We start from the raw sequence: 16,609 nt of genomic DNA, 5'->3' as shown, positions 1-16,609 counted from the left end.
ACATGCCCTAGAGAGCCAGAGAGAAAGGCATTATCCGCCCTCTGCGACCTCTTTTATTCGTCGTATCTCTCTTTTCCTTTCTGTATTTGTGTTGAAGTGTTCTGGCACTGTCACACTTTCTCTTGGTTTACAGCTGCTGGCTAATTTCACGTCATCATTTCAAACAGCACATGAATGTAAAGGCTGGGCTTACCCTGCATGTATTTTTAAGGTTTTGAGTGTGTCTGACAGAAAGATGATGGCTTTGCTTCAGAGAAGCTGGGGCTCATTGACCATGACGATCATAATGGGCCTGCAACTACGTTTTCCTGTTTCCATCCGCTGCTGCTGTTTGTTGAGTTTTACTTAGTCATACTAATTTGAATTCACTGCAGCTGCACAGCAGATGTCTTATTCTTTTTCTACCATCTGAATTGTTTATTAACCTCATTTTATTTTCTGTGTCATAGAAAATAAAAGTTTTTGTTGTTGTTATGATGACCTGTGGTTGTTGTCATTGTTATGGTAGATTTTATTTTGCCTGATTTAATTTAAAAACATGATTTATTCAAAACTACTTTGGCCCCTGTAGGGCTGATTGATTATGGCAAATATCATAGTCACAGGTAACCACGATTATTTAACATTTGGGGTAAAAAAAAAAAAAAAAAAAAAATCTTGATGCATCGCGATTCTCTCTTCAACAATTCTGAATCGATTCTGAGATTCGTTTTTAACCGTCGATGCGGGATGGCACTATATGTGCTAAAAACAGCCGTATTCTGCTTGCTTCCAATTCCACAAACACACACACAAAAACCCTTGAACCTTCCTTAAAATATTCTTCTATACATTTCGCAAGGGTTGTAGGAAGAAGGTGAGTAAATGATGACCGAATTTTCATTTTTGGGTGAACTAATCCTTTAACTTCGTGTTGGTAACACTTGCAACACAATTGTAACACAATTTTAAAGTAATTGCCCCATAGCCATTTATTGTCCGGCAAAAGCCATATTACTACATTGTTTGCAATTGAGCTAATAAGGCAGTTGTCATGTGAATTATGAAGTGCTGTAAAGGAACTTGGTGACTGGGGAGGACGTTTTAAGTTTAGAAGTAGGGATGCTCCCATTGATCGGCTGATGATCACATTCTATGACTCGATCGGTAGTCACTAGATTTGGCCGATCTCACGAACTGATCGCAATTTGATGACGCAAAACCATAAAAAGTTGCCGCCGATGTACATGTAAACATTATGCAGATGAGGCTTTTGTGCCCCGTTCTGCTTTGTAACTTCACAAAACATTAGTAAACCGTAGTAAATCGGCCATCTTTATTTAGGGCAGGTTATCTCGATTCAAACGAGCCCACGAACAGCATAACATGATGCGTCTATCATGAGAAAATCCTCACGGAGTGACATGACATGCTGCTTGGCTGAAGCTATAGGACTTCCGGGATCCGATTGCGTCACGATCAAGGCGCAGTGTTTTCCAATGTCATTTTAAAGTTCAACCAATTGAAACTGGATCTCGGGAATGATGGAACGATGTGTAGAGACCAATCAGACACCGTTTTAAAGCTGAAGTGCGCTTGCATTGGATCGATCTCACAGATCGACAGGTCTTGATGTACCGTGTATCCTACAATGGGATTGCACAGCTGAAACAACGCTGGAGGATCATCACTCATCAACCAGGATCGTATTACTTGTATTCTGTGTAATTATAAACATAGGTTCTTCATATAATCGATCTGAACTTGGTCACGGCACGGCACAGCTCGAGTAACCCCAGAGTGCAGTCTGGACGATTGGGGCGGGGCGACACATTAAGGCGGGGCTACACGTGTCGCTCCGCCCACCCCCAATTTCATTGGTTTATAATACAGCAATACGACTTAATAAGTTAGATGAAGTTACTGTACAACAAACAATCCCTTCAGGCAGACCGCCGTGTAATATAGCCTACGTGCTGCTAAATCTTGGGAAATCTTCGTGGCCACGATATATATATAGACTATATATACCTAGGTCTATATCAAGTGTCAAAATTATTCGTATAGCGCTCAATTCACATCGTTTTAAAGCAGCTTTACAAAAAGTCATATAGGCCTAAATAAGCTTTAATATTGAGCAGGTCAGGGCTGGGAGATATAAAGAAATATGTTGCTGATATAAATGATACAATGTTTGAGATTTAGCTATATTATATTTATTAATTTACCCAGCAGATAAGTCAGTGCCACTTTAAGTGAGCAATGAGCATTACTGCATTAAATTGCTAGCATTGCAAGGAGAGATAGCCTATTAGGCTGCTGATAGTAGACAATATTTTCCAAATGTCATGCAGGGCTCCGTAATTTTACATCATTAATTTATGCTTCTTCATTTTTCCATTAGGATCTATGAATAAAAACAAACTCTAGATTTTACACAAATGGTGATAATTCACCGTATTTCAGTAAGACACAGTTCCGAAAGTGTGTTTTATTTTATTTTCAACCACACATGGCAAATAAGACAATAATAGGCTACCAAATAATACAATCTGGCCATTGTGTTTTGTTTTTTGTTTTGTTTTTTTGCATACAATGGGAATTAAAAACCCTGCAGTGCAGAAAAGTGGAAAAAATATATATATACAGAACAGATATGTCGATCTATAGCAAATATTATTATTTGGTATTTAAGTAATAAATAATCATATCACTTCTCTGCTGGGTGTTTTAATTAATTTTTGAAGTGGTCTACTGTTATATTGCACAGATTTACAGCAGTGATTTTTTTTTAATAGTTAGGCTACAGCTATATTAATATTTGCAACTATTTTTATCCCGTACATGCAGATTATAACATGAACACACAATGTAGGGGTGGATAAATAAATAATTAGATTTTTAATACCTGATGTCACAGTCACAGATAGTCGTAGGCCTACATGACATGCTAACCGGCTGACAGCCTATTAGAAAACAGGAACCTTTAAAAACTTACAGAACCAATTTAGGCCCTGGCCCTCATATTTTATTAACAGGTAAACAACATGGAAAATGAGTTTGCCATTAAAAATTTAATTTGCACTTTGTGCCAAAAAATGCAAGCATTGGAGAACAAATCTCGTAAAAAAAAAAAAATCAACAACAAAAAAACGGTCGTGCTTTAAAATTTTAAATCAGCTGCTTGCGTTTGGGTTTGTCCGATGTCTTCCTTTAGTACAGTGAATTATCATAATTTGCGTAAAATTTAAACGCAAAAGTCGTGGAAACAAATGATACTGTGGTGGCTGTTTCTGCTAGTGGGTTTGGTGTCTTGTTTCGCAAAACCTATGAAGCTGGTAGTGACAATTCTCTCTGACCAATCGGTGATCTGCAGTGTTTACACGTCACATTTTAGTATTGGTACGGCACATTTGGAACCTCAACCAAGGTGGTACTATTTAAGCGAGCCGTACCATGCAGTGGAAAAGCAAAAGAGAGGCTTACGGAGCTGTACCGAACCGTACCATGCAAAAAGGCTATGGAAAAGCAGATCACTTGTTTGAAGAAGTTTTGGGCTTTTGTTAAAAAGGCTACCATGGTTCCAAATGCCATAACTTTTGATTGTTTTGAGACATCAACACACAATTTTGCAGTTGACATGATTGTGAACAGGCAGTTGACATGATTGACAGATGCAGTTGTTGACATGATTGTCAACAAGCCCAAACATGATTTTATGACCTGTCATATACTGTTTACTATCTAATAGTCATCGTGTCAAGCACGAATATGAATAATATGAAATAAATCAATAAATTGCATCTTTTTTCTGGGATTTTCTCAGCAGTTGTAACACCTCCAAACATGATCAAAATCTATTTTCTTCCAAATTTGAAAAGTTTTCAGTCAAATGAGTACTTGATGATACCTTTTATTTTTTTAGTTATAAGCCATTACTTTTCAGTATGCCACTTGAAATTCCATGAAATCATAAAAAAATGCCTTCAGGGTTTAAGGGGTTAACAGTGACCATCAACGGAGAGCTTACATGTCACTTATATTAAGCTTATTGGGATGATTGGGATTGGTATCGGACGATCATGATGACAAGCAATCGGTAGTTGGTATCGGCTGCAAAATTCCTGATCAGATCATCCCTATTTAGAAGTTAAAGCATTTTTTGTAGTACATCCAAAGGGATTATGATGTTCCAAACTTATAAGACTTGGTTAATCTTCAAAACACAAATTAATATATTTTTTGTATTTTTGTTTCGCAAAACAAGCGGCCAGTTCTGACCAAAATGATCTTAAAACGATACTTTATAAGAATACATTTCCTCAGTTTTCTCCTCTTCTACCATTATATTTAGTGTCTCAACATAACCTGAACATAAGCTTGTGCTTTCTGCTTTTTGTATGATAATAAATTGCAATTGAACTTAGGGATATTGTACACCTGGTCTGTTCCTGGAAATGATACTTTATCAGGGTCCCTGAATAAGAATATTTTTGTTTATAATCTCTACTTAGTCTCGCGTAGCCAGATTTTCAGACTGACGGCAGAAGGTCTGGACTCCATCGCAGCTTTCATTGGCCAAGGACCGCCCAAAAGCCTTCTGACTGACATGTAAAGCAACCAATTACAGTTAATTTTGTTCCGCATCATATTTAGGGGCGTGGAAATGTAACGTCAATGTCCCTACAATAATAGGCCGGTATGTAAAACTCTTAGACGTATTTTAAAGAGTCTATGCCGCGATATTTACATACTTATCATACTTTTGAAAATCCAGCGTTTAGTTGATCCTGATAAGCACTCATTGTCACAGTTGTAAACACAACGGCGTTCTTCTTTCATGAGGGGGTTTGGTGACACTGCATATTCGTGTCCAGGCAGAGCATTAAAGAACGTAACACACGTCTCCAGGACATCCTGTAGTGTTCAACCAATCAGATCACGACTTTGAAACTCTCAGAGTGTTTCCAGTTAAGTGTGCCATATGCATCAGACGTTCATCCAGCGGTCCGTGGGCGTGACGTCTGAGGCTGAGACTAATCTCTACTTGGCATTAAAGTTCAGCTGCATATGTTTTCTCATTTTGAGAACTGATGAGGCAAGTTATCCCTCATGAGCTTACCTGGTAAGCCATTGTGTTTATGCAGTTTCGTCCCTCCTTGGTTGCGTAAACCAGTTGAAAGATTTGTACAACAAGGGATCATGCATGTATTGCAATTCTTCCTCTTATAATTGCAATGATCAAACATTTTATGCCTAGATTAACTGATCATATTGAATATCATATTTATTATACTTGATTGTCCACCTTAAAAGACTGTGTCAGCCATTCAGTCATGTCATGTAGTCTGTGAGTGACTCATTAGATGCCTTTGTGAAGGGCAGTTAATGGTGGAGAGGGTGTGTTCTTGTGCGTCTTTATGAGTTCAGTGATCGTGGAATGTCACACAGGGCAGAGGAGCTCAATGATTAAGCTAAAGCTATTGTGGGATGTTTGAGTCATACAGTCCACCACGCCTATAAGGCATGACACGTTTTGTTCTGCCATGTCTTTCTTTAAAGCTGTGCGTGTGTGTGCGTGCGTGTGCGTGTGTGTGTGTGCGTGCGTGTGTGTGTGTGCACCTGTGTTACTTTTGTGATCCTCTTAACTTCATAAAGATCACAGAATATTTCACTTTATAAAGAGTTTTATACTTTTAGAAATGTAGCACTTTTGACAAGCATGTTTAAAATGCTGTGCACTCACATGTGAGATTACATGGCCTATTATTATTCATGTTGGCTGCCATGTTGAGATGACCTGATGAAATCTGCTCAACTATCTCATTATCAGACATGTTTCAATGGTAAGTTAAAAATATGTGACAAATCATGTATTTCTGCTTCGGCAATGGTTAAAAAAAGTTGACACTGAAATAAAGTCTTTCCCTAGTATATTTATAGCATTTCCTTTAAGAGCATTAGATCTTAAATGTTGTGATTATTGTGAAATATTACAATTTAAAATAAGTGTTTTCTATTTTAAATTATTCTAGCTGAATTTTTAGCATCATTACTCCAGTCTTCAGCGTCACATGATCCTTTTATTGTCAATGTTTAAAACAGGTGTGTGCTGCTTAATATTTTTGTCAAAACTGCAATATATTTTTTCAAAATTCTTTGATGAATAGAAATCTTAATATATTCAGCATTTATTTGAAATGTAATTGAAATAGAATGCTTATAGCCACTTTTAATAAATTTAATCCAACCTTGCTGATATAAAAAAAAAATTGAAATCCCCCAAACTTTTGAATGGTAGCTATATAAAATAATGTAAATATGATTTTTTCTTTCAGGACAGCAGCCACTGGAATGGCAAAAATAAGTTTTAGACACTGTGTCATAGACAGGGTGTCGATGAAGAATGTAGGTGATTGTACCGATAGAGAGATTGAGGTTTGGGTTTAATCGTGTGTTTGGGGGGAGGGGTGTGTGTGATTGACACTGTGCTAAGAGCTACAATAACCACACTTACGCTGCTCATCAGGAGAAAACGACAGATGCAGCAAACACACAGTGGTGTTATTGTATTCAGTGACTAAGATACACACACACACACACACACACACACAGATTTAGTTTTTCTATGCCATTACCAAGGCGACAAGGCCTTTGCATCTCTCTCATTGTTTCCCGTGGCCATTCTTTTTTTAACTTTCTCAGTGTAAAGTTGTATGGTTCAAATACATTTTGAAAGGTCAAAGGCTGAACTGGAGACAATCTAAAATGTTTCAGTGAGAATGAATCAGTCATATTTTAATGCTGTTTTGACAGCCTTCTTTAATATCTGAGAAAGATTGTCGTGGTCATCCTGAAATCTGCTGAGGTCCTCATAGCATTGACTTTGTATATGAATATGAAAGATGTTGTTGTGGCTTGCTGTCGATCTGCAGTGTGGTTGTGCTAGATGTTGCATTTTTCTCTTTAGGGGCCAGCTGCTGAAATTTAAAGGTGAAGGGTACAATTTCAAAAAATGCAACAATACATATGTCAACATTTGTTATTTTATCATCCGAAAAATGACACACTTTAGCTTTAAAATGGAATGAGGAGCAGATGCTGAATACAAAAAATCACGGTGATGATGATGGCAATAAACTCTTCTAATCTTGATTTATTTATCTTATTATCTTAATTGTATCTAATTTTCAAATCATATTTTTTGACTGCCTCTGCATTCCTGCTGCCTTACACAGATATTACTGCTAGGTTCAGGACATTGCTGTTGTGTTTGGTTGTGACTGCACTGCGTCGACTGGCCGGAGATGAGTGTGTGTTTTCTTGTTCGGGCGGGGGGGGGGGATTGGATTCATGCGCTTGTTAATGGTTCTTTTGATTGGGTTGCTCCTCTGATGTGAATACTGCCATTGTCCACAGTGTGTGTGTTTAGTTTGTTTAAAAAGGTTTCATCTTGGACTTTATTTGTAGCTGTGGGTTATCTTTCTGTTTTCTATTTCATTCTTCATTATAGTTGAATGAGCTGTTTTATGTTTGCGTATGTTAGAAGAAAATGCCTATGGCATGTGCATTTGAGCATTTACATTTTACATTTATGCAACTGCAACTCTATAATGTGAGTAAATCACTCGCATATAAGACCAAAATTCCCATTGGGTGACTAAAAAAAATTCTTTTGGCAGGCACTTTTATCCAAAGTGACTTACAGTGCATTCAAGGCATTTTTTTTAAATCAGGATGTTGGTTTTCTATCAAACTATTGGAATAGTAATGTCAGCCCACAGACTGCCTTGACAGTCGTTTAACGACTGTCTGATGCGTATTATACTCAAAACGTGAAATTACTTTTTCAGTCTGGCATGCTGACTTCAAGGACAGGGTGTTTTTTTTATCAGTCCAGAAACAAAGTTGTGTTTACAAGGTATTGGTTTGATATGGGCACTGTTGAGAATAAAACGATCACTGTATATTCAAATGGTTGGAAGCTTAAAAAGGAGCTCAGAAGGAGCATGTAACACTGTAACAATATACGCATGTAACAATAATGATGCTGAAAAATTAGCTTTGATATCTGAGAAACACATTATATTTTAAAATATATTCAAATAGAAAACACTTGTTTTAAATTGTAATAGCATTTCACAATATTACTGTTTTTTTCTGTATTTTTATCAAAGAAATGCAGCCTTGATGAGTTTTTCAAAAATATTAAAAAAATCTTACCAGCCCCAAACTTGAAAGGAAGTGTATTCTGAGTTTGTTTTTTTGTTTTTTTTAAGGGGTCATCGGATGCAAAATTCACTTTTATATGGTGTTTGCATATAAATGTGTCTTTGCAGTGTGTGGACACAACCACCATACAATGAAAAAAATCCATTCACTTTCTTTTTTTTTTTTTTTTAAAAAGCCTAAACACTCTCAATAATCAAGCCATTTGGATTTTCTGAGCAATATGATGTCATATTGCTCATGCTCCTCCCACGACTACGGTCGGACTTTCCGGTATTAGCATATTTCCCACTCAGCCATTTGTATACTGTCCACCAAGACAGGTTGCCAAGGCAGCACTTTACATGTCTTGTGTCAACACCTCACGGAAGAGAGGGGTTGGGTGAGCAGTTGCTCATTATCATTTAAAGAGACATGCACCGAAACGGGTCTCTGTGAACAGAGCTGTTTTTTAGGAGGTAAAAAGGGTGTTGTTTGACACAACCATTGAGGAATTTTAAGCAAATTATGTTACAAACTTTACATAAAGAATCATACCAATTTGTGGAAAATGGGCATCCGATGACCCCTTTAAAGGGGTGGTTGATTATGATTTCACTTTTCTAACTTTAGTTAGTGTGTAATGTTGCTGTTTGAGCATAAACAACATATGCAAAGTTATAATGCTCAAAGTTCAAAGCAAAGGAAGATATTTGCTTTTAAAGAAATCGTTTTTTTAAGGACTAGGCTATAACAAACGGCTGGCAGGGACTACATGACATTCCTCCTGGGTTAGTGACATAACTAACTCTAAAATGTATATAAACCCTGCTCCCCGGGAACACGCAGTCCATGTTGAGAAGAGGAAGAGTTGTTGTAGTACAGCACATTTGTGAGTCTGCTCAAGATGTCGCATTCGTCTTTTCACATTTATTACAATACAGTACGCAACACAAATGCAATAGCGTGTCACTCTGTATGCATCTTACAACAGTTCCCACACTAACGACTTTATATATTATCATGACAGAATATGCTAATCAATGACTAGAAGATAGTTAACTCCACATCAGCAACATAAATTCATCAACTAACCATTCAGAAACGTCCTGTTGCATTCTACATGTTGTCACTTCTTCTTGAGTCTCTCCATCATTGTCCGACTCCAGTTTGAACATAAAAGGCAGAACAGTTTCTGACATTTTCAGTGCGTGTCTGCATGAGGTAATCGGAGCTGCTAACACACACACACACACACACACACACACACACACACACACACACACACACACACACAAACAGGAGCTCTTGAAGCTCCGCCCTCTGTGCCGGGAGAAGCAGCTCATTCGCATTTAAAGGGACACGTACTAAATGACGCATTTTTACTGACCCTCAAAAAGGGTGCTTTTTTTCCAGTGGTTTCTGTATAGCCATTCCATGGAGACTTTCACACTATATTCTGTAGGGATGCACCAATATGAACATTTTGGCCGATACCGATAACTGATAATTCTTTATATTTGAAAGCCGATAAATATTGGCTGATAAATTTAAATCCAAATTTTTATATAATTTTTGAAAGCCTGATTACAAAAACAAAAGTCTCACCATTAAAGCCATGTCCAAATCACACAATTAAAATGATGTTCTCATTATAATTTTATGTAGTCTATATGACAGACTTGTGTTGCACTTACTGTAACTGTATCCAACCATATTTCAAGCAATTCAAAAACATCATGGAGAACAGTGCACATCTGAAGTGTCTCGGCTGAAGGAATTCATTATATTGACTGTAATATATAGGCCAAATGTTCTTATCGGGCCGATTACGATAACATAAAAAATTATCATATATCGCCGATACCGATATGGTGGCCGATATATCGTGCATCCCTAATATTCTGGTATGATCTTTTTCAGATAACTCCACCTCTAAACGGCACATACAAACAAAATAAGCTGTCCTCCTGTCTAGTGGGCGGTTCTTGTCCAGAATAAGATGCAGTGTAGACCAAACCTGTTACTGTTTAGTCAGATGTCTGACTATGTGAGGCTACAGGAATAGGGCTTGTTTCTGTTCCTAGCCCAAAACAGGCTAACAATGTTCAAAATGTCATTGTTCCCATGAGAGAACACACTGCATTTATCTGTCTTTGGTAATGTATTTATAAACGCAGGAATGTATTTCATGTCTGTATCATCCATCCATTCCTATTTTTTTACAAACCACATACATTCTGTAATGCAACATGCATTCCTCTCTCTCTCTCTCTCTCTCTCTCTCTCTCTCTCTCTCTCTCTCTCTCTCTCTCTCTCTCTCTCTCTCTCTCTCTCTCTCTCTCTTTCTTACAAAGCTTTGGCTGTGGCTTAGCTGCTCTGTTTGTTTGTGGTTTGTTATAGGACACACAGATAGCTTATTGTTGTAATGCTGTACAAAACATTTACACTGTACACATACACTACAGTCCCTACCACCTGACAGAAATCACAGAAATAGGTGTCATATAACAACTTGACTAGTTTTTGAGAGCCGTGGCACCAGAGCCACTAAGTTCTACAGATGGGGGAAGGGTATTTAAAATATTAATAATATTGCATGTTTTGTCTCTGGGAAATGCACATTTGACATCAGCTAGAGTTAATAGTAGCAGTATGCGGACATTTATTTTCACTAACAAATACAGAAAAAACGTAAAAATGAAAACCTAATTTTTATAGTGTAAAAGTTAAATGTTCTGACTGAGTTAAGGCTCTACTCTGATTAAACTTAGCCATTTGTCTTCCATAGTATCATACATACAGTATGTAGATCATGATAACCACAGGTTAAACCATGCATGGCACGTCACTACCATGGTAAGTATTTGTTATGTGGTATTTGTTATGAAAAACAGTCGCCTGTAAACATAATTAATATGAATACCAATGCTCAAAAACTGCTATAGCTTAATAGCAAAAATTATTTCACCTTTAATACATTTAATACATGAGTACATTAATAATTTAATAAAATTATATGAATATCCCATCCCATGAAGATCTGCCGCAATTATACTGTGGTTACCGTTTTACTACATTGGTTAGGCCTATTTGTGGATTGAAAATACTCCTGACTGAATCGTTGTGGAACAATGTTTCTCCTGTTTTCCGCATCATTGCTGTTGAGAATGTCAGCACAGTTTCCTCTGGCTTTAAAGTAGATTAAGTCTCCTAAACATTTGTGGTTTGTATTAGGGATGGGCATTTTTGTCAATTTTTCATTGAGAGTAGGCCACATTCTCGGGAGGTTGCATTTGTTGGCCGCATACATCATTGTAATACAAGACTTTTATTTTGAAAGACATGCGTGAAAGCTGTTTAGTATTCTGTCAGACGCAGTTTAAGTAAAGAATGCGTGTTGTCCTGATTCAGTATATGCTGTCAGATGAGATGTTGACATCCTATTCAGATGGCTGTATGTCAGTCTTATTATTCTAACATTACTTTGATTAACAACTTGATGCGAAATAAAAAGTCTCACCTCAGAAAAACCAACTTTATTGTCCGGTCAGACAAAAAGTACCAATAAATTATGTAACTGGTATGTTGTGTGTTTGCTTGGAAGAATTTGCATGCAGGTATATGATGTTCGTCCAATTCATCAGGAGCACTTTCCATATGAATCATTAGCAGTTCACATTAGTATTGTGTATTTGTGAGAACCAACGATCTAAAAGGAAAATCTGCATGTGGTGAAGCTAAAGAGTGAATGAACACCAGTAAACTGAAGCCAGTTCTATAAAACATTCTAAATGAGATTAATCAGATGTCCTGCATACACAAAGTAAATGTAACCTTACAACTTGTATCTGCACAAAAATCACGTGCTAGCTAGGGATGCAGGATATATCAGCCACCATATCATTATCAGCCAGATAAGACAATTTGGCCGATATATTAAAGCCGATAAATAATGGATTATTTCCTTTCAGCTGAGACACTTCAGATGCGCACTGTTCACCATGATGTTTTTGAATTGCAACATGTGTCTGTCATATAGGCTACATAGAATTATGAGAACATCATTATAATTGTGTGCTTGGGAAATGGTGAGACTTTTGTTTTTGTAATCAGGCTCTCCGAAATTACAAAAAAAATTTGATTTAGATTTATCTGCCAATATATCGGTTATCGGCTTTCAAATATAAAGGGCCCTATCGTACACCCGGCACAATGTAGCGCCAGGCAAGTGTTTTTTGCTAGTTTCAGCCTGACGCAGTTATCATTTTTACGTCCTGCGCCACGTTGTTTAAATAGCTAATGCATTTGTGCCCATTTGTGCGCCCATGGGCTATTTTGAGGCAACTCAAATAGATTTTTTCAGATAGATATTTAAAGAGCGCGTTAGTAATATGCGCATATAGGCGGGTGCACAGCGCGCGTACACTTTGTCCCGTAGATGGTCTGCTCCCGCGCTTTAACCTTGCGCACAAGCAAATCTGTTTTCTCGTTAGAGAAGCATTAATTTTTTCTGCTTGGAAATTCCGCAATATAAATTGTGAATTCGCCATGGCGCGAGCGCAACTGGCTTTTAAAGGGAATGGGAGATGAGACTCTGATTGGTTTATTGCACGTTAGGCCCAAAACACACCCATTACTCATTAAGAGAATAAGGACAACCCTTGTAGACCATTTTACCCGTCGTTAAACTAGCAAAAGTGGATTCGGACACGCCCTAAGTGCACTTGCATCGTGCGCTTTAGACCATGCGCTTAGATCGTTAAAATAGGGCCCAAGAATTATTGGTTATCGGTAACGGGCATATTTTCATATCGGTGTATCCATAGTGATAGCCAGAAAGTGTTACTCCCATTGTTGATGCACTCTTCCCGCTCTTCTATAATAGTGTTCTCATTATAATGTTATGTATATGGCAGATTGGTGCTGCACATTTTGCACTTAACTGTATTTTCATGATCAAAGTGATTCCAGGCATTACTGCACACTTTCAAATCAATACTTCAACACAGTGGAAGTAACTATAAAGTTTACTCTGTTCTTCTCAGTTCACCGACCACTTTCGGGAGAAACTGATGAATTTACGTGCTGTAAATCCGACTGACAGGACAACATTGCGGCTTATAGATCAAGATTATTTATAAAGGTTTTTAAACAACCAAACACACTCACTTACACGTATTTGAGAATCGGAATATCAGACAGGCTAGTTGATGACATGGTAAGCACGTTTGTGAATATTTTGAATAAAAAAGAAAAAGCGAAATAAAAGCGACACATCTGTCGTACAGTATTATTGTGGCTGCGGACGCGTCGCCATGGAAACATTAAAGGGAACGTTCGCCTTGAAAAAACTCACTCTGGGGGTGGGGGTGTCAGTTAGAATATTTTAAACTTACGCGTGAAAGGGTTAAAGAAAAGATCAAAAATAAATATGTGTGTGTGCTGTAAAGTGGTTAGAAAAAAAATTAAATCGGAATCGGCTTAAATCGGTATCAGCAGGTCAAACTCAATGAAAAATCGGAATCGGCCTAGAAAATTGTAATCGGTGCATCTCTATCTCTTATGTCTACAAAATTATTTTAGATATAGTATACAGTAAGTCTAGCTAGCTTGCAAATACTGAGGATACCTACAAGAGTCACCACTTCCTCTGGTGATACACTGCACACCAGCGTGCAAAGTATTACTTTGTATTATGGAGTCTGGAGATCCTTATTTCTTGTTGAAGGGGAACTCTATTCTTGGGACACGTTCCTTTCTACTGTTTCAACTGAATTTTATTAATATTGATAGTGTTTGGATGCTTTCAATGGTTTGTTCGAATTCTGCATTAGCAAAACACACACACACAAAAAAAAGATAAAATTATAAATCTTTACCCGGACAAGTGACTTTTGTGCATGGACAAGTAAAACATAAATTTACTTGTCCGAAGGACAAGTGCCTCAAAAAGTTAATGTCAAGCCCTGTGGTCTATGTGGTTCAAACAAGTAGCACTGTTTCGTTCTACTTTTGGCACGTTTGTCCTTTTAATGCTAAATGCTGATATGCAACAGAAATGGCGGTGCTTATTGGTTGTGGATTGTGGAACCAGTGCGACCTCTAACAAAATATAGTCCCACCAGCAGGAAAAAAGTTCATAAATGCGAACATTTAGTCGCAGTCTGAAGCCCTGTAGACAATTCTAGAGAACCTCTTATCATAATCACTGAGTGATTAATTGGTTAATCACAGCAGCCATAATCAAAATCTCAATAATTTTTTCAATTAATTACACAGCACTACAATATATAATCTTACTTATCTCATTTCCACAGATTATCCCAGGCCTGATATACACGTCTTCAAGGAGGCCTGTCTACGTCCACAGTGCCAATCCTGTAAGACCCCTGCAGCATCCTTCCACGTCCCCACATCACTGCTTATCTTTTCTTGTCCTGGACTCCTCCGTCATGTCAAGCCCTAGCAGCAGCCCAGAGAGAGAGGGAGGGATGGCAGGTTCTGTACAACTGGAGGACCTCAACTCGCCTCCCGGACTGGAAACTGACCCTCGTTTTGTTGGCAGCCCAGTTCTCAGTCCAGACTCCAGTTCCCATGATGCTGCGCTCTCCGCCCCGGCAGCCTCCCCTGCTGACTCAGAGAACCTCAGTCCAGATGAGCTCGAGCTTCTGGCTAAACTGGAGGAACAGAACAGGTAGAACAAGAGCACCATACACGCAAACAGTTTTTAAAGTGACATATCATTATTTACTCACCCTCAAACTTACATGATTGTCTTTCTTTCTTGGAATGCAAAAGCTGATTTTTTTAGGTCAATATCCTGGCTGCGCTTTGAATGAGAACCAGGTTATGTGCCAAAATGAAAAAAATGCACCTTAAAAACAGTCCATACAACATGCCAAATTAGTCTCCGGAAACCATGTGATAGCTTTGAGGAAAAGTCTTATTGACTTTTGTGATGCATCTATGGTACTTTTGTGTAATTTCTCATTCACTGAATATTTTGAAAGGAGTGTCCAGGATTTTCTTTAAAATCAGATTTTGAGTTTAATGGAAGAAAGTTTTGTTCCAAACCTGTATAGAAACGACATGAGTCACAGAGGTAATTGCACAGAGCAAGTGTCTGCAATGTCAAGTGAGTCAAACAGCAACACACTATGTGCATGCATGTGTACATACTTGAAAGACATCACTCTGAAGGTACCAAAGCCTCTAAAAATGGAATGCTGTGCGTGCTTGAGACAGAAAGCTATGTGTGTGGTTTATCATTTGACCTGCGAGTAGCGTAGTGTGAAACTCGTAGCAGTCTGGCTTCTCTTCCTGTAACAGCTGATATGTAACAACCTTTCACTATTAATCAGTTCTGGTGGTTGCCTGGCAATGACAATAGCAACAGTTACATTGCTGAATGTGGAACTTTTTAGAAGGCAGCAACCGTTGCAGAAATTAGTAGGGACTTTAAAGGGTTTGTTCACCCAAAAAATCTGTTTGATGAAATCTGAGAGCTTTCTGTCCCTCCATAGACAGCTATGCAACTACCACTTTGACGCTTCAAAAAGTTCATAAAGATATCATAAAACTAATCCATATGAATCATTGGTTTAGTCCAAAATTTTCTAAAGAGACTCGATCTCTTTATGATGAACAGATTGAATTTAGGCTTTTATTCACATATAAAAATTCATCAAGGCACACATCAGTCGTGGTAAACGGAAGCGCAAGCATGTTCGTTACCAATGAGGTTCATTCTCTTGTTACGCAGCACGTTTGAGCTTCTGCAAAAACCAATGAGCTTCATTCTCGTGTTACGCAACACGTTTGAGCTTCTGAAAGAACCAGTGATTGTTACGCAGCACATTTGAGCTTCTGCAAGAACCAATGAGGTTCATTCTCGTGTGTTACGCAGCACGTTTGAGCTTCCTCAAGAACCATTGAGGTTTGTTCTCGCACGTCAAGCAGGTTTGATTGAGCTTCTGTTTATGTTTTCTGATCAATGTTAATATGTGAATAAAAGCCTAAATTCAATCTGTTCATCATATAAAGCAATCGAGTCTCTTCAGAAAATGTGGACTAACACATTAGTAGCATCCCAGATCTTTTTAACCCCTTGGCTGCACTACCATTTGTATACCTTAATATCAGTGTATTGTCCTGAATTCAGGTTGCTAGAAGCAGATTCCAAATCCATGCGCTCAATGAGTGGATCTCGGAGGAATAGTGGCTCCTCTCTGGTGTCAAGCTCATCTGCATCCTCTAACCTGTCCCATCTGGAAGAAGACACTTGGATCCTGTGGGGACGCATCGTCAACGAGTGGGATGAGTGGAGACGAAAGAAGGACAAACTTCTGAAGGTGATTGATTGGTCCTTCTTTCATTAAGAATGTGAATGACCCACGTCATAGACGTTAGTTTCAAAGAC

At 38.1% G+C, this 16,609-nt stretch overlaps 1 protein-coding gene and 1 long non-coding RNA gene across 3 annotated transcripts in view; one reads left to right on the top strand and one right to left on the bottom strand.

The window, feature by feature from the left end:
• evi5l (ecotropic viral integration site 5 like) overlaps positions 1 to 16,609 on the top strand; it is a 49,583-nt gene that overhangs the window by 3,237 nt on the left and 29,737 nt on the right. For both annotated transcript variants that reach the window (XM_084097196.1, XM_084097195.1), the window contains exons 2-3: positions 14,508 to 14,884; positions 16,352 to 16,541. In XM_084097196.1, the coding sequence (XP_083953322.1) occupies positions 14,643 to 14,884; positions 16,352 to 16,541 (432 nt within the window). In that variant the 5' untranslated portion in view covers positions 14,508 to 14,642. The remainder of the gene's footprint in view (positions 1 to 14,507; positions 14,885 to 16,351; positions 16,542 to 16,609) is intronic.
• Positions 14,771 to 16,392, bottom strand: LOC311072291. Its single transcript, XR_014603988.1, has 3 exons — positions 16,322 to 16,392; positions 14,958 to 15,014; positions 14,771 to 14,867 (listed from the first exon to the last, which is right to left on the bottom strand). It is a non-coding gene; the product is annotated as an uncharacterized lncRNA (long non-coding RNA).

Source organism: Abramis brama, assembly GCF_963993115.1.
Source record: "Abramis brama genome assembly, chromosome: 2".
NCBI classification, from domain to species: Eukaryota; Metazoa; Chordata; class Actinopteri; order Cypriniformes; family Leuciscidae; genus Abramis; species Abramis brama.
This window is presented reverse-complemented; position numbering and strand designations above follow the sequence as displayed.